Source organism: Hemiscyllium ocellatum, chromosome 8 (assembly GCF_020745735.1).
Source record: "Hemiscyllium ocellatum isolate sHemOce1 chromosome 8, sHemOce1.pat.X.cur, whole genome shotgun sequence".
Lineage (NCBI taxonomy): Eukaryota > Metazoa > Chordata > Chondrichthyes > Orectolobiformes > Hemiscylliidae > Hemiscyllium > Hemiscyllium ocellatum.
Genome location: NC_083408.1, coordinates 53,674,372 through 53,692,303, shown reverse-complemented (window position 1 = coordinate 53,692,303; position 17,932 = coordinate 53,674,372). Strand labels below are relative to the sequence as shown.

General features: G+C 40.2%; 1 protein-coding gene across 5 annotated transcripts in view; it reads left to right on the top strand.

Moving 5' to 3' along the window:
* The window catches only part of hectd1 (HECT domain containing 1), an 82,465-nt gene extending 75,199 nt beyond the window's left edge, over positions 1 to 7,266 (top strand). For all 5 annotated transcript variants that reach the window (XM_060829036.1, XM_060829035.1, XM_060829033.1 and 2 more), the window contains 7 exons: positions 1,150 to 1,287; positions 1,787 to 2,394; positions 4,186 to 4,264; positions 4,646 to 4,739; positions 5,202 to 5,352; positions 5,953 to 6,097; positions 6,280 to 7,266. In XM_060829036.1, coding sequence (XP_060685019.1) covers positions 1,150 to 1,287; positions 1,787 to 2,394; positions 4,186 to 4,264; positions 4,646 to 4,739; positions 5,202 to 5,352; positions 5,953 to 6,097; positions 6,280 to 6,417 — 1,353 coding nt within the window. In that variant the 3' untranslated portion in view covers positions 6,418 to 7,266. The remainder of the gene's footprint in view (positions 1 to 1,149; positions 1,288 to 1,786; positions 2,395 to 4,185; positions 4,265 to 4,645; positions 4,740 to 5,201; positions 5,353 to 5,952; positions 6,098 to 6,279) is intronic.
* The last annotated feature ends 10,666 nt before the right edge of the window (positions 7,267 to 17,932 follow it).

Below are 17,932 nucleotides of genomic sequence, written 5' to 3'. Positions count from 1 at the left end.
ATATAGTTTGGAAGCAATGACATTCATTTTGTGCATTGCTTATGGCCCACTTGCTGTCCTTCCTGCAGCCCATCTGCATCAGCATCTAAGGAGGGAGAGTTGACAAGCAGGAAGTAAGCAAAGAAGTTGGGTATTAAGGATTTATGTACAGGATGTTAACAGGGTGAAATACTGCAGAGAAATATGAGGCCAAATTCAGAACGTCTACCCCACAAAGATGATATGCTGGGGCAGTGTAAAGCCAGTGTCAGACTTTCACCACCTACTGCACAAGAAATCTGACCCTTGAGAGCCGCCAGCCAATGATTGTCCAGCAGCTCTAACAGTCTCAGCACAGCAGCAGAACTCAAAGATAGGCACTGCCAGGAGTGCAGACTCTTCCACAAAACCGGCCACTGGAAATTAGTGATCAAAATGCTAGGCCTTTAGGGCAGGAAGGGGTCGAGCACATGAGGGAAGCTGTCAAGGAAGGTCAGGTGGTCTTGGTGGTTGGGAAAGAGAAATTGAACCAAGGTTTGGGAGAGATGCCATTCTCTCAAACGTATCACAGCACATCTCCACAAATTAGAGTTGACTTCCCTATTTGAAGTTAAACCAACCTTTCAGGGTATTCTCTCAGATGACTCTCCAAGCAGTGTCTCGAGTCATTAGAGTACACGTTTGCTAATTTTGTCAGTCAGCAATATATTTCTAATGCACAATGAATTGTTCCCTTGTTAAATTTGTTTGATCGTATGTTGGAGAGCACAGACAAGCAAGTTCTATAACATGTCAATTTTTTTTTTAATAATACTGTAGTTCTTCTCTACCAAGAAGCCAGTTAGTAACTGGACTCTTGACAGGCTGTGCGCAGTTTATATTGTTTATCTTGCATTTTCTGTGTTTTACATGCCTTGAAGAAGTAAACCCAAATTAATCTACAAGTAGTGTTTTTTCAATTTAATTTGCAGTGTAATTAAAAATTTTGAGCATCCCAATTGGCGGCCTCTCTTTTTGTAGTGAATGCCACAAAATGCACATCAGTGGATGGACTTCTTCAAACTTGATCATTGACAGAAATTTCACTTCTTGTTGATTTTAATGATGGTGTGGCTGATGGTGGTTGTCCAATTTAAATTTTCAATCTACCTGTTTCTGATATGTTTTCAGGTTGAGTTTTTAGGTGAAGAAGGAACTGGTCTTGGTCCAACATTAGAGTTCTATGCACTCGTAGCAGCAGAGTTTCAAAAGAAAGAACTTGGGATTTGGCTGTGTGATGATGATTTTCCTGATGATGAATCCCGACAGGTATTAAAATGAAAACAAAACTTTATTTTTGCTTTGCACTAAGGTTACAATTAGACTGTTTCAATTGATAAAGTATAACATGATCCAACATTTTGTTCATAGTACGGTAGCGTCTCGACTTAGGAACTTAATCCGTTCTGGGATCGGGTTCATGAACTGAATCAATTTTTCCCATTGTTCAGATAGTGTAAGAATGCTTGGATGGCTGTTCACAGCGCATGCGCCAGAGACTAACTGAATGAGATCACGCAGGGCCCAAGAGCATTTGTGTTCAACAAGCGCATTGCAAAGCAGAACAATGAAACCACGTGGTCGCACACTGGCTTTTTGCATTCATACCTTGAATTTCGTACGTACATTGAAGCAAAATTTTACGTACAATCCTGTTTGTAAACCGATTTGTTCATGAATGGGGTCGTTCGTATGTCGAGGCGCTACTGTATTAAAAACTAACTTGATACCACTTCAACTGAATATTTAACTTGTCTGTTTTAAACAGGTTGACTTAGGAGGAGGACTTAAGCCACCAGGTTATTATGTGCAACGATCGTGTGGACTTTTTTCTGCGGCTTTCCCACAGGATAGTGAAGAAATGGACAGAATAACCAAACTTTTCCATTTTCTGGGAATTTTCTTAGCCAAATGCGTTCAGGACAACAGACTGGTGGATATACCAATATCTAAACCTTTCTTCAAACTCATGTGCATGGGAGACATAAAAAGCAATATGAGTAAGCTATTAAATGAATATGGAACCCGGCTAGATGGTGATTTGCATTATACTGAAAGCCAATCAGAAGCATCAACAGAGGAAGGACATGATTCTATATCTGTTGGTAGTTTTGATGAAGACTCAAAATCAGAGTTTATTCTTGATCCTCCTAAACCCAAACCCCCTGGTTGGTTCCATGGAATTTTAACTTGGGAGGATTTTGAATTGGTAAATCCACACAGAGCTAGGTTCTTGAAGGAAATTAAGGAACTTTCCGTGAAAAGGCGGCAAATAGTAAGTAACAGAGCTCTTTCGGAAGATGAGAAAAACACACAACTCCAGGAGCTTACTCTGAAGAACCGATCAGGACCACCACTTGGCATAGAAGATCTAGGGTACGGATTTTCTTCTTGGCTTCTGGCATAGTCCATCAGTTATCTGCATTTTTTTTTCACCTATTAACATTTTGTTTGAGGGAGCTATGTTAACATTTTTAAGAGGCATTTGGATGGGGATATGAATAAGAAGGGTTTGGAGGGATATGGTGCTGGCAGCTGGGACTGGATTGGGTTGGGCTATCTGGTCAGCATGGATGGGTTGGACCAAAGGGTCTGTTTCCATGCTGAACGGTAACGTGGTTAGGCTGTAAATATCTAGACCTCAAGGTTAAATCTTTGGAAAGACTTCTAAATGTGAAGTAATTCCTGTTGTGCCTCTGAAAATGTTCACGCCTACTCAGGTCGATACACTTATTTCTCAGAATAAGATAGCGAACTTGTGTCCAGAATAAACACTGGAAATCTGAAGCCCAAAAAGAAGAGCACTCTACATAGCACAGCCTGACACAGAATTGGTGTGACACTCTGCTTTAATTTAGCCGTTTCCTCGTTCTCTCTTCAAAATAATTGCAGTGCTCTTCCAGATTTGAGTTTATTTTGTGAATATGATGAAATAGTCTTCTACAGTGCCTGCCTGTTAAGAGGTCTGGATATGTATGCTTCCCATTTCTCTGTATTTATAATGCTCAAGTGAAATCCTATTTATTTGACTTGTTGGGCAATCTAACATTTTGTTTGGTTTTGAGTTGAATCATCATGCATTTGTGACCAGATTACAAATTATAATCAGGAAATTAGTGTCCAAAATGTAGGTTCCAATCAATTTTAAGTTATCAGATACTTTTTAAAAAGTACACTTTATACACTTTCTGAAGCTATTATATATTTTCAGTTGCATGCTGGAGGAGTGAATTGACATCCGATTTCTTGTCACAGCTTTTTGAACTGAGAGCAATATAGTTGAAATTTGAAGTAGTCCACATCACTTAGAGATTTGTTTGTTTGTTGGTGGGAGGAGATTGCTGTTCATACAGTGGTTATGTTTGTGATTTATTTTTTCTTTATTGTGAATTATAGTCCGTTTCTTGTACTCACATTTCCACTCTCCTGTAAAAGTCAGCTCTGAATGATATTTGTTCTATTGGCTCTGAACCTTTACAAGGATGTTTCCAAGCCTGGAGGGTTAGAGTATAAGCGGATGCTGGATAGGCTGGGATTTTTTTTTCCTTGGAACATAAGATGCTAAGGGGTGACTTTTTATTGAGGTTGTCAAATCATGAGGGACACAGGTAAGGTGAATAGCCAAGGTCGTTACCCGATATTAGGGGGGTCTAAAACTAGAGGGTGTAGGTTTAAGGTAAGAGGGGAAAGATTAAAAGGGACCCGAGGGGCAACTTTTTCACACAGTGGTGCTTTTATGGGACAAGCTGCCAGAGCAAGTGGTAAGGCGAATACAAGAATAACATTTAAAAGACATTTGGATAGTTCATTGATAGGAAAGTTTTAGAGGGATATGGGCCAAATGCAGGCAAGTGGGATGAGATCAGTTTGGGATACCTGGTAAGCTTGAATGAGTTGGGCCAAAGGGTCTGTTTCCATGTTGAATGACTCTGACTCTGATTCCAATCATACAGGAAATTGGTCATGGGTATGTTTACCTATACCAGTCTACTAATCTGGTTGTCACATCAGATGCACACAGTCCAAACGATTTGAGGAAATGGGAAAATGAGCAAAAATATGTTTTGGGCTGAATGCAAGATGCTTCCACTTGAAATCATTTGAAGTTAACTATTAAAATATTAGGTATTTGTAATTGTTTTGTTATTCTTTTCCCAAATCTTGCAGGCTGAATTTTCAGTTTTGTCCTTCATCCAAAGTACATGGATTTACAGCTGTTGATTTGAAGCCAAATGGTGATGATGAGGTCAGTGGTAAACGTTTCAGATCTTACTGAGGAAGAAATAGTTATTTTGTTTTTAACCCAGTCTCCACTCTTGTTCTTGTTTTTTTTCGCTCTCGCGCTCTCTCTCTCTGTGTCTTGTTTCCCATGTTGCTCACCTGCATGTGCGGTTGTGCATCCCCTCTTCCTCCTTCATGCTGCCAACCCCTACTCCCCCTTTGTTTCATTGGGTAACATTACAGTCTAGGGTTTCTGCCCTACTCAATCTTGTTTTGTCCTAAATTTGCTTATCTGTACTTCAGTAAGAGAGGGGAATGTGTACCTAAAATATTTGCAATGAAATGTTCTTGTTTGCTTTTTTATTTTTGGTCGATTTTGGATTGATCTAACATTCTTCTATTTTAGATGGTAACGATAGACAATGCAGAAGAGTATGTAGAATTGATGTTTGACTTCTGCATGCACACTGGAATACAAAAGCAGATGGATGCTTTCAGAGGTAATGCCCTTTTTAATCGTGAATGTGCTAACATTGAGGAACAGAATACATCATTAGAAGGTTACTTGAGCTTTAATTACCACAACTTCCTGTGGCAGCTTCAATGAGCAATTAATGTCCAAATCCACCAAGTTACACCACTTCAGAACAAGCTGGGGTTTGGTTCGAGCAAATGATGGAACAGTGTCAATAGCAAGAATTGTTTGGATATTGCATAAATAATAGCTAACTTTATTTAACTATTGAAGACATGACGTTTGAAGAGAAATGAGAAATTATAGTTAAACATGATTATCGGTTGATTATGATAGTGTTTGGTCAATTGATATACTATCCTGCCATTGAGTGAACTAATCTTCTGTAAAGCTAATAAGGTTAATGAGGGCAAATGTAAATTGAATGACCTGAACTATAAAAAGTGTCAATTTATGCATGGTGTTTATCATTCTTCCCCATTTCCAGATGGATTCAATCGTGTCTTTCCTATGGAAAAGCTGAGCTCTTTCAGCCATGAAGAAGTTCAAATGATCCTTTGTGGAAACCAGTCACCATCTTGGACTGCAGAGGATATTATTAATTATACAGAACCCAAATTGGGCTACACCCGAGATAGGTACTTGAGAGAGCCGGGTTGTCAATTCTGCTGTACCGATTCAGCTTGCAAACTTTAGACCTGTTGACCCTAAATACCATTTTTGTTTTCTTTTTGGCCCCAATTACCTTTACGTCATTGTCTTGAATAAGTTGACCAGTAATGTTTTGTGGATTTATATTTCACTTTGGATAATGTATGTAGATGATAATTTCTTGTCAAATACAATCCAGTTCAGTTAAGAATTTTAGGACATTTGTTACACCAAGGCGCCATTTGACTCATCCTTTGTCTTCATTGGCCAAGACTTTGCTGCAAGTCCCAGAAATCGAAGATGACTCTTCTGGGGATAGAAAAATGCTTCAACATAAAAGCAAAATACTGCAGGCATTGGAAATCTAAAATAACAACAGTGTTGGAAGCATTCATATTGAACATGTTGCCAAGAACATTTTGGGTCAATGTTTTTTTCAATTTTAGGGTTACAGCTCCCTCATGTTCAGTTTCTTTATTTATGTGAACTTCTGCGTGAACTTAGTACAATTTATACTACTTGCTTAATGTGGGATAAAGGAATCGCTTTCAGTATTTTTTATTGAATTTTTCCTTCGTTGTCCTCAGCCCAGGGTTCATTCGATTTATTAAAGTTCTTTGTGGAATGTCATCAGATGAAAGGAAGGCATTTCTCCAGTTCACCACAGGATGTTCCACTCTTCCACCAGGTGGTCTGGCCAATCTTCATCCTCGGCTCACAATTGTTCGGAAGGTATGTAACCAAATTATGTTGGAAGATTCGAAAACTGCTAAAACGTGTAATGAAATATCTCCACTTAAAAATGATAATGATCCAAATCTGTTTTGGTTTACAAAGATCGACATGGTTGGAAGTACTAAATATGTTACATTAAATGACCTAAGGGATGCATTTTAACTTTTTTTTGATTTTAGGTTGATGCAACAGATGCAAGTTATCCATCAGTAAACACGTGTGTGCACTACCTTAAATTGCCTGAATATTCCTCTGAGGAAATTATGAGAGAACGTTTGCTAGCTGCTACAATGGAGAAAGGTTTTCATCTTAATTGATTAATGAACATTGATGGATACTGAACAGAACACTGAATCTGAAACTAGAAAAGCCTCTTGTGTTTGTGTGAAAAAATGTTTATATCCAGCTGTAATTGGATACAGCTTGCCTACTTTTTGAGGCTTTAAAGAGAACCATAATGAATAACTCTTAGCTGCTAATGTTTTGGCAGGAACAAACTTCTCCTGTTAATAATTACAAGGCCAGCAAATATTATGACACAGAGCACTGTGTGCTGCTTCAAGGGCTTATGAGACTGGAAGCTGGGACGGTCCTGTAAATGTTCCTAAGAGCAGTTTTTGTCATATTTTCAGTGTTTAATTTCTGACAATGCATCGTGTTTTATTCAGTTTATTAAGCACAGCAATTGGTACCTGGGTTCACTACAGATGCCACTTTTTTGACCTCCTTTGCTGGCCTCTTGCTATTGGTCAAGAACCTGCTTGTGTAGAATTGTAATGTAGAGAATGAATGGGCATTTCTTCCAAAGCATTTCCTGTTTACTAGTGCCTGCACTGTTTATTTGAGTATTAATTTTACTTGCTATCCTTTTTTAGTATACAATCATGAATAAGCTTTGGTTTTCTTTTCGTTTGTTTGGTGTGCGTATGTTTTCAGTCTTTCATGTCCTGCTCTGAAGATCAAATCCTTGAATGCATTTGTGCAATTTTACAGTAAGCTAGAAACACTGGTTCTAGGTGCAAGGCACATGTTAAAGCAAGCTAAGCTTTCCCCTGTATTTCTTTGTATATTATAAACATTTATTTAACTCAAGTTGCAGTTTCAAGTCACACAAACTATTTTCAAATGTGTATGCTTAAAATAATCATTAAAATATTTGCAAAGTATATGAGTGATCTGCCTTTTTTATAACTGTTGATTGAGCTTTTGTAATTTAGTGATTTTTGTTTGGGTCATGTGCAGAAGTGCCTCTTTCGCATCAACTAAATGAGTAATAACAAAACAAATGGAATTTGCTTTGTCTTTCCTTTCACATTTTTGGGACATCCATAGTTGTTTCATGGTCAAGGAATTACTAAAGTGATGACCCTAGCTGTTTGTACACTGGATTTGAGAATTAAACTTGGTTTGATCAGTGTTTTATTTTTGCAAATTGATTTATAATGATGGTAGTCCATGAAACATAGTCACACAATGCTACATTTGTTTTAAATAAAAGTCTATTTTACCAAAAAAGCTCTTTATAAATAATACAAGTTGAAAAAATCTTGTCACAAATAGCAAAGCAAACTTTCAAGCTGTTTCTCACACAACCTTTTAAAGCTATTTTATTTCAGAGAAATATCCTCTTAACTCTTCAAATTCATTCTTAACGGATTCTTCCCAGTTTATTTTTCTTGGACTGGTGAGACAATTTTACAATTCCTTTTCAGTCTGCTGACCTTAACCGTTCAAAATCCTGATGTCCTAAACCATTCTGATTCTAACATGAAGGCTTCTACAAAAGTTGTTCCAGCCTTAAAGCTCCACAATCTAAAAACACTTTGACTAGGGTGACTGGCACTCTTAAACTGAACTGAATGTTTTACTCTCCTGCCAGGTGAAAACTCTCCTTCCTTTGGAACTTGAGTCAGAAGCTAAACTAATTGTGTTTGGTCTATTGGTAAAACTCAATAGTATAAACATATCATCCATTATCATCACGTGTCCTGCCAAGTATTTATCTTGAGTCATTTGTTATTGGAAATTCTGTAGTTAGGTCACTTGCAAATTACTTTTGATCTTTAGCAAAAACGCCATCACAAAGCAAACTAAAATCCGCCTCCCTCCATTTGGCTTTGGATTTTAAAATAATGATAGTATATATTATGCACTATAATACAAATTAAAGTATTAGGTAACAAAGTTCGACACCAAAATTTCAAGCTAGAAGCTTATTGATCTGATCTGATACTGAAATTAGTTACTTCATTTATTTCAACGTTCTCACCGCTCTGGTCTTTATGTATTTCATTACCAAATGTGCAAATGCCCAAGAATAGGCCTTTCCACCAGCTTCTGCAGGTGATCTTCCACTGTAGAGAAAGGAAACTTTGAGGTGGGAGGCCCCCATGTCCATTTGCAGTTTCACTTTGGAGGTTACCATCATCAGTAAATACAGGTCCAGGCCTGCCTTCCTGCCAATCTTAGAAATCACAGTGCTGAGTAAATACAAGAGTAGCCCAATACAGTAGAATCTTCTATTTATTTTTCTTTGTTCAGAAGCTTAGAACCAAGTAGTTCCTGTGTATGAAGTTACTTTTGTTTAGGATCTGCTACCACTCAAATATAATAAGCTTTTCCACTGAGAATGTGTGAACATTACACTTTGTTTCAGTCTCCTCTCTGAATCGAGTTCTGTCTCAAACTGCTGGCACTACCTAGACTTTCGCGTGAGACATGTCTGATCTCTAGATCCTTGGGCAAAGAGCTATCATTTTGCTCTGCAGCCTTTGGATAGGTTTTCTGACCTGTTCATGTCTCTTCAAGGGCAGAAAGAGGAAAATTAACTATAGTAAAAACTTGTCTTGAACTATAGTTAAAAATACATCTGTTTATTTGTGTTAGCTTTGAAGCATGTTTATTAATTTCAAACAGCCTTCATTGTTTTCATGGGTGCATTTAATCCTTGGATGAGAGGGGGAGAAAAGGACCCTATTCACATCACCACTCTATATCTATTGAATTCTAGTTCTATCAGACTAGCATCTCTCCACACTTCAGGCTCACTGCCTTTATTCCTGATGAAGGGCTTTTGCCCAAAACGTCGATTTCGCTGCTCGTTGGATGCTGCCTGAACTGCTGTGCTCTTCCAGCACCACTGATCCAGAATGTGATTTTATAGACCAAATAGTCCCACGTCTTTTTTTTCCATACAGAACTAGTGCAAGAATGTTATGAAACTTGAAAGCGTTAGAAAAGATTTACAAGAATGTTGCTAGGGTCAGAGGGTTTGAGCTATAGTGAGAGGCTGAATAGGGCTGCAGTGGGCTGTTTTCCCCGGAACATCAGAGGCTGAGGGGTGATCTTAGATGTTTATAAAATCATGTGGGGTATGGATAGGGTAAATAAACAATGTTGTTTCACTGGGATGGGAGAGTCCAGAACTAGGTTAAGAGTGAGAGGGGAAGAATTTGAGAGACCTAAGGGGCAACTTTTTCATGCAGAGAATGGTGTGTCTATGGAATGAGCTGCCAGAGGAAATGGTGGAGGCTGGTACAATTACAGCATCTAAAGGGCATCTGGATGGGTATGTGATTAGGAAAGATTTAAGAGGGATATGGTCCAAGTGCTGGCAAATAGAACTAGATTAGGTTAGGATATCAGGTCGGCATGGATGAGTTGGACTGAAGGGGTTGTTTCTGTGCTGCACATCTCTACGGCTCTATGACTCTGCATCACTGTAGAGTTAATCAGGTAACACTTCTGGATACAAGCTCATTAAAAATGTTTAGTGTGTGAGGGTATTGCTCAAAGTTTGTGAGAAGATTTGTAGCTCGGGTGTTTGTTGTGGTTCTGTTCGCCGAGCTGGGAATTTGTGTTGCAGACGCTTTGCCCCCTGTCTAGGTGACATCCTCAGTGCTTGGGAGCTTCCTGTGAAGCGCTTCTGTGATGTTTCCTCCGGCATTTGGAGTGGTTCGAATCTGCTGCTTCCAGTTGTCAGTTCCAGCTGTCCACTGCAGTGGTCGGTATATTGGGTCCAGGTCGATGTGCTTATTGATTGAATCTGTGGATGAGTGCCATGCCTCTCTGAATTCCCTGGCTGTTCTCTGTGGGTATTGCATTTATGAATTAGTTAACACTGGGGAAAACTTTTTATGTACTAGTGTAAGTTGAAAAGGCTAATTCTTCCTTGGCCAGAATATGTGGACAAAGAATAAAAATTTCAAGGATTTATCAATTTTATACTGGAGGTAATTGTTCAGAACATTACTGCAAAGTACTTCAAAAGTGTGCTCAAATTGTGTTCCTTTTGAAATTTTTTTAATGAAAGTACACTTCATCAAATTGAATTTCTGTTATGAAAGAAGATTGATGTGTACCTGACAATTGACAGATAGCAGTCCAGCCTAATCCCATTTATGTGCTCATGGTCTATAACCTTCTAGATAAAAGCACGCCAAGTATATCTCCCAAGAATTTTTGAACGTTATAGGGATTTCAGGCTCTGTTGTCTATTTAGGCAATTAGTATCAGATCCCACCACCCTCTGCATGGAACTCAACTTATCAAAAATGTTATAACTTTCAACTTAAATTCTTTTGATGGACCATCAGCCAAAGACCTTCCTGTCTTCTAAAGCCTTCATAATTTTCTACACTTCATTTACATCTCTCGTCAGCCTCCTCTACCCTAAGAAACATGCTAGCCTAAACAACCTTTCCCTTTTTTAATTCAAATTCTCCCAATTCAAGCAACATCTGACCCTGTTCCCTTCTAGTGCAATCACATTTTGTCACCAAGAAAATCAAACATAACTGTATAAATGGAGAAGATTGTGTGCTGTAACTACATTAGGGACTCACAGATCACACTACATATGACCAGAGGTTGTGATTGACTTGATATGGTCCAGACCAAAATCCAATACACAATATCAGAACAATTCATAAACAGACCAGAGTCTGCAGTCATTGAACCAAAACCAGAAATTTCTGGAGAAGCACAGGTCTGGCAGCATCTGCAGTGAGAAAGCAAAGTAAACCTTTGAGTCCAGTGACTCTTCATCAGAACAGGTGGTAGCTAGAAAAAGTCCACTCAGTTGTCATGCCTCAGAATGATGTGGATGTTTGGCATGTCAACTCAGATGAGCATCTTGTTATATGGTGTTTTGCCCTGCCACCCGATCTTCGGAAACCAGTTCAAATCAGAATAATTGTGCTGCTTGGCATAACAGTCAAAGTCTCATGCATATAACTTAGTGCTACAAAGTTTGATTAGCAGACTTGTTCATTTTATCAATATTGATGACAAGAAATCATTGTAAATGAATACACACACTGCTTATAGGTTCTGATCCTGGACTGAAACACTACTCAAGATGGGGCTGAAGGGCTTTCGCTGCACTTTGGATACTGCCTGAACTGCTGTGCTTTTCCAGACCACTGATCCAGCATCTGCAGTCATTGTTTTTACCTTTCCTAGAACAGGCTGCTACATTTTTACGTCCAGCTGAGTTGGCACCATTTTTTTGGTGGAGATTTTTGTCTTTGCTCAATCCAAAACTATTCCAGTCAATGTGTCTGAAGCGTCTAGTTATGATGCCAGAATCACCATCTTGGATGCCATCATATAGCATATTGAAGAAAATAACGTTGAAGAGGGGTGATGCTAGCACACAGTCCTATTTCAGTCATTTAGTGACTAGAAAGAACCACTACTATCCAGAAGTATGACATCCATCAAACCATTGTGATGAAACCGAATATTTCTGTTATCTTCCATTGGCCCTTACAGTTGACAGTGAGTGTCCATTTTCACCATACCCAGGAGACTCATTCATTTCTCAGGTTTCTTCTTGACTGTCTGCACCTTAAGATGTTGCAATACTTTTGGATTTTCATACCTTGATGATCTCGAGTGCTGTTTAGCTTTGAAATGATAACTCAGTTGTCAGTGCTGGTTTTTCTTTTGTTAGACGCACAGCCTGCTTTCTTTCTACTTGATAATGACTTATCAATGAGTTACCAGTGCATGGAATGGGGGTACATCTGACACCTTGTGGTGATGAAAGCAGTAAAAGCGTTGGTGATTAAGAGGTAGGTCATGCTCAGCACACATCTTCAATAAGAGGACACGAGCTGTTACAATTGCCAGCCCTTTTTTTTCCCTGGATGGTCCCCTTCCCTTACTTGGTGATCTGCATCAACACATGTTGAAGTTATCAAATGATCATCTTGTCTGACTTTGATACAGCAGCAATCAAGGACTGGGTGTCTTCACAGAATTAGTCCCAGACTTCAGCATTTGTCATGCTGGAGGAATACACAGCATTGTGTGCTCTTTCCCTAATTGACGGGTGCAGGAGGGCAGTTTAACACTTAACAATTAGAACCACACTTGGGAAGTTTAACATCAACTTTGAGAGGTCATGTTTCTTGCTGTCTCTGTTCTACCTCTGCCCAGTGCCCTCAGTTTAACCCCAGGGATCTCACCGTGGATTGTCACAACCACCTGTCTCTGAGAAACATCTCTGTCACCCTCTCACTACTCCACATTTCATGACAAAATTATTGTTCCCCTCTTTTCATCAGACATCCTATCTTCCTTCATCTGACAACCTGTCTGGCTCTCTGTTCATGCCTCTTTGGACTCCTTTCACCCAATCTCAAAGCAATGCATTCTGGAACAATGTTCAGCAAAGTGGCATTACTCACTCTTAAGTACACCAGCTGCTCTACTGCACACCTGTAATGTGCAGTTGACAATTTGAAGACACGTATTGTCTCCTCACAGAGAACTTAATTAAAAAGGGTAATGATTCTGGTGAGTTATTCTTTTAATGATAAAGTATGGTATGCAACTTCATATAAAAGGACACTATGCCTTTAATGTTCAAAAACTTAATTCCAACTGTCATGCCAATGATAAGCTCTTTTTTAGACTTGTACACAATTAAGGCTCCCCTGCCCATCTTGCTTATTATTCCTGAGATCACAATTCTGGCCAAACCTTCAGGAAAGTGGTTAGTGTTATAATGTCACCACTAGGATGTGTGAGAACAGCAAGTTAACTATCAGATTTCCAACATCTGCAGTATTCTGCTTTTGTACAGTCTGATATTCTGACCTTAGCAGCATGGAAAGTGGCCCTTTGGCCCATCATGTTCATGCCAATTCTCGATCAGTCTGGTTCCATCATTCAGCACTTGGCTTGTAACCTTGGGTGCTATCGTGTTTTAAATGATCGTTTAGGTACTTTGTAAATGTTAATTTGGTTCCTGTCTCTATCCTTTTCAGACAATGCATTCTAGATATTCAACACCTTCTGGATGAAAGAAGTTCTTTCTTGAATCTCTCTAAATTTCCTGTCCTTTTCTTTACATTTATGACCTTGATTATTGACCCTTTTACTAATTCTTCCTATCTATTCCCCTAGTGATCTTTTTCACACTCTCCATATCTTGTGACTTTTTACTCATGTCACAACAGGTGAAAATTCTGCACTTTGTTTCTGTGAAACCTCAGTTAATAAGATCACTGTTTGATAAAGTTATGCCCTGCTGTTAAATTGATATCATTACACTTCCATGTTTTAGGGAATTGTGCTGCTATGTTCCTTTTGAACATTCCTGACTAGAATCTGTCATTTAATGCTGTGAGTGTTAACTATTGATTCACCAGTTTATTGACAGCTTTGTTGGAAGACACAAGGGAATAAGCAGTTTCTGTAACTTTTAAAGGACAGGGTTCTTGCATATCCATCAATGGATGATTGGAATTATGTCATTTACATTGAAGTATGTAGCTTCATAATAAGCAAGCTGGGCAGATTTCCAGGGAACTGTTACAGAGTTCCAGCCAAGTAAGACAGCTAAGGTAAGACAGTTTGTTTTAAAATTACTTACCTGTAGCGGGCAGCGGTGTTTTTTTTTTTCTCTCTCTTCACAGAAAGAGCAGGAGCAGCAGGTGAAGTGACGGTTACCAGAGGGGCAGCCAGGAAGGCGGCTAAACCCGAGATTCTACACCTGTAGTATCTCCCACCCACCCTCCTTTTTAGGGAAAGACTATAGCAGAGAGGTATCGGAAAGTATTCTAAGTAATTAATAACTAAGCAGAGATGGCTGGACAGGTGATGTGCTGTAGCTGTATGATGTGGTAGCTGGCTGATCCCATTGTGAACGGCAGTGACCACATCTGCAGCAAGTGTTGGTTGCTGGAAGAACTCCGGATCAGAGTTGATGATCTGGAATCTGAGCTTCAAACACTGCGGCACATCCGAGAGAGGGAGAGTTACCTGGACGCTTTGTTTCAGGAGGCAGTCACACCTGGGAGATTAAGTAATTCACATTCAGCTAGTGATCAGGGACATCAGAGTGTGACTGTAAGTGAGGCAGGTAGGGGGAACCTGAGTTCAGGAGTGCAGGAGCCTCAGACCTTGACCTTGTCCAACAGGTACGAGATTCTTGCTTCCTGCTCGGATGAGGAAAAGGGCTCTGGACAGGATGAGCCAACTGACCAAGGCACTATGGTGCAGAAGGCCATTCAAGAGGGGGGAGCTAATAGACAAGTAGTTGTTATAGGGGATTCTATAATTAGGGGGACAGATAGTATCCTTTGCAAGCTGTATCGGGAGTCTCGCATGGTGTGTTGCCTGCCCGGTGCCAGGGTGCGGGACATTTCCGACAGGCTTGAAAGGGTATTGGAGTGGGAGGGGGAGGATCCAGTTGTTGTGGTCCATGTTGGTACTAACAACATAGGCAAAGCTAGGGTGGAGGACCTGTTTGGGGATTATCAAGCACTAGGAAAGAAACTGAAGTACAGGTCCTCAAGGGTCACAATCTCCGGATTACTGCCCAAGCCACGTGTCAGTTGGCATAGGGACAAGAAAATTAGGCAAGTAAACACGTGGCTAAGGAATTGGTGTGGGAAAGAGGGATTCCACTTCATGGGGCATTGGCATCAGTTTTGGAGCCGGGGGGATCTGTACCGTTGGGACGGTCTCCACCTGAATCGATCAGGTACCAATGTTCTAGAGAAGAGGATAAATAGGGTGGTCAGTAGGACTTTAAACTTCTGAGTTGGGGTGAAGGGAAAGTGAAAGCGATAGGGAGTATGGCGTTAAATGGAAAGATAAGCAGCAGGATAGCATGTGTCCAGGCGGATTTAAAATTGAGGCAGACTGGGAATGCAGAAAAAAGCAAGGATAACTTAGGACATCATATGACTTCCAATATCTCTAATGATAAGAAAGTTAGCATTAAGGCACTTTACCTGAATGCTCGTAGCATTCATAAAACAGATAAACTAATGGCACAGATCATAGTGAATGATTATGATGTGGTAGGCATCACAGTGACTTGGTTACGGGGGGGTCAGGACTGGCAGTTAAACCTCCAAGGATTTACAACTTATCGAAAAGACAGGCAGAGGGAGTGGGGTTGCCTTGTTAGTTAAGAACAAAATTAAATCTATGGCACTGAATGACATAGCGTCAGATGATGTGGAGTCTGTGTGGGTGGAATTGAAGAACCACAAAGGCAAAAAAACCATAATTGGAGTTGTGTACAGACCTCCTAACAGTGGTCAGGACCAGGGACGCAACATGTATCGGGAAATAGAGAAGGCATGTCAGAAAGGCAAGGTCACATTGATCATGGGAGACTTCAATGTGCAGGTGGACTGGGTGAATAATGTTGCGAGTGGATCCAAAGAAAGGGAATTCATGGAATGCTTACAGGATGGCTTTTTGTCATGGAGCCCACAAGGGAGCAGGCTATTCTGGACGTAGTGCTTTGCAATGAACCAGACTCTATAAAAGATCTTTAAAGTAAGGGAACCCTTAGGAAGTAGCGATCATAATATGGTAGAGTTCAGTCTGGAGTTTGAAAGAGAGAAGGCAAAATCGGATGTAATGGTGTTTCAGTTAAATAAAGGTAATTATGAGGGCATGAGAGAGGAACTGACAAAAATAGACTGGAAGCAAAGGCTAGTGGGAAAGACAGAGCAAAAATGGCAAGAGTTTGTGGGTATAATTGAGGACACTGTACAGAGGTTCATCCCCAAGAAAAGAAAGATTATACGGGGAGGGATTAGACAGCCATGGCTGACAAAGGAAGTCAGGAAATGTATTAAAGAAAAAGAAGAGATCCTGTAAAGTGGCCAAGAACAGTGGGAAATCAGAAGATTGGGAAGGCTACAAAAACACACAGAGGATAATAAAGAGAGTAATAAGAAAGGAGAGGATCAAATATGAAGGTAGGCTAGCCAGTAATATTAGAAATGATAGTAAAAGTTTCCTTCAATACATAAGAAACAAACGACAGGCAAAAGTAGACATTGGGCCACTTCAAACTGATGCAGGAAGCCTAGTGATGGGAGATAAGGAAATAGCAGGAGAGCTTAACAAGTACTTTGTGTCAGTTTTCACAGTGGAAGACATGAGTAATATCCCAACAATTAAAGGGAGTCAGGGGGCTGAGTTGAGTATGGTTGTCATTACAAAAGAGAGAGTGCTAGAAAAGTTAAAAAGTCTTAAAATTAATTAATCTCCTGGCCCCGATGGGATACACACTAGAGTTCTGAGAGAGGTGGCTGAGGAAATAGCGGAGGCATTGTTTGAGATCTTTCAAGAGTCACTGGAGTCAGGGAAGGTCCCGGATGATTGGAAGATCGCTGTTGTAACCCCCCTTGTTCAAGAAAGGATCAAGACAAAAGATGGAAAATTATAGGTCAATTAGCCTAACCTCGGTTGTTGGTAAAATTCTAGAATCCATCATTAAGGATAAAGTTTTTAAATTCTTAGAAGAGCAGAGTCTATTAGAACAAGTCAACATGGATTTAGTAAGGGGAGGTCATTCCTGACAAACCTGTTGGAATTCTTTGAAGAGGTGACAAGTAGGTTAGACCAGGGAAACCCAGTGGATGTGGTCTATCTAGACTTTCAAAAGGCATTTGATAAGGTGCCACATGGGAGGCTGCTGAGCAAGGTGAGGGCCCATGGTGTTCGAGGTGAGCTACTGGGATGGATTGAGGATTGGCTGTCTGACAGAAAGCAGAGAGTTGGGATAAAAGGTTCTTTTTTGGATTGGCAGCTGGTGACGAGCGGTGTCCCACAGGGTTCAGTGTTTGGGCCATAGCTGTTCACATTAATGATTTGGATGAAGGGACTGGGGGCATTCTAGCGAAGTTTGCAGATGATACGAAGTTAGGTGGACAGGCAGGTAGTACTGAGGAAGTGGGGAGACTGCAGAAGGATCTAGACAGGTTGGGAGAGTGGTCCAGGAAATGGCTGATGGAATTCAACGTGAGCAAATGCGAGGTCTTGGCAAAAAGAATAAAAGCATAGACTACTTTCTAAACAGTGAGAAAATTCGGAAAGCCGAAGTACAAAAGGATCTGGGAGTGCTAGTCGAGGATTCTCTAAAGGTAAACATGCAAGTTGAGTCCGTGATTAAGAAAGCGAATGCAATATTGTCACTTATATCAAGAGGGTTGGAATATAAAAGCACCGTTGTGCTATTGAGACTTTATAAAGCTCTGGTTAGGCCCCATTTGGAGTACTGTGTCCAGTTTTGGTCCCCACACCTCAGGAAGGACATACTGGCATTGGAATGTGTCCAGCGGAGATTCACACGGATGATCCCTGGAATGGTAGGTCTAACATATGAGGAACGGCTGAGGATCCTGGGATTGTATTCATTGGAGTTTAAAAGATTAAGGGGAGATGTAATAGAAATTTACAAGATAATACATGGCTTGGAAAGGGTGGATGCGAGGAAATTGTTTCCGTTAGGCGAGGAGACTAGGACCCGTGGACACAGCCTTAGAATTAGAGGGGGTCAATTCAGAACAG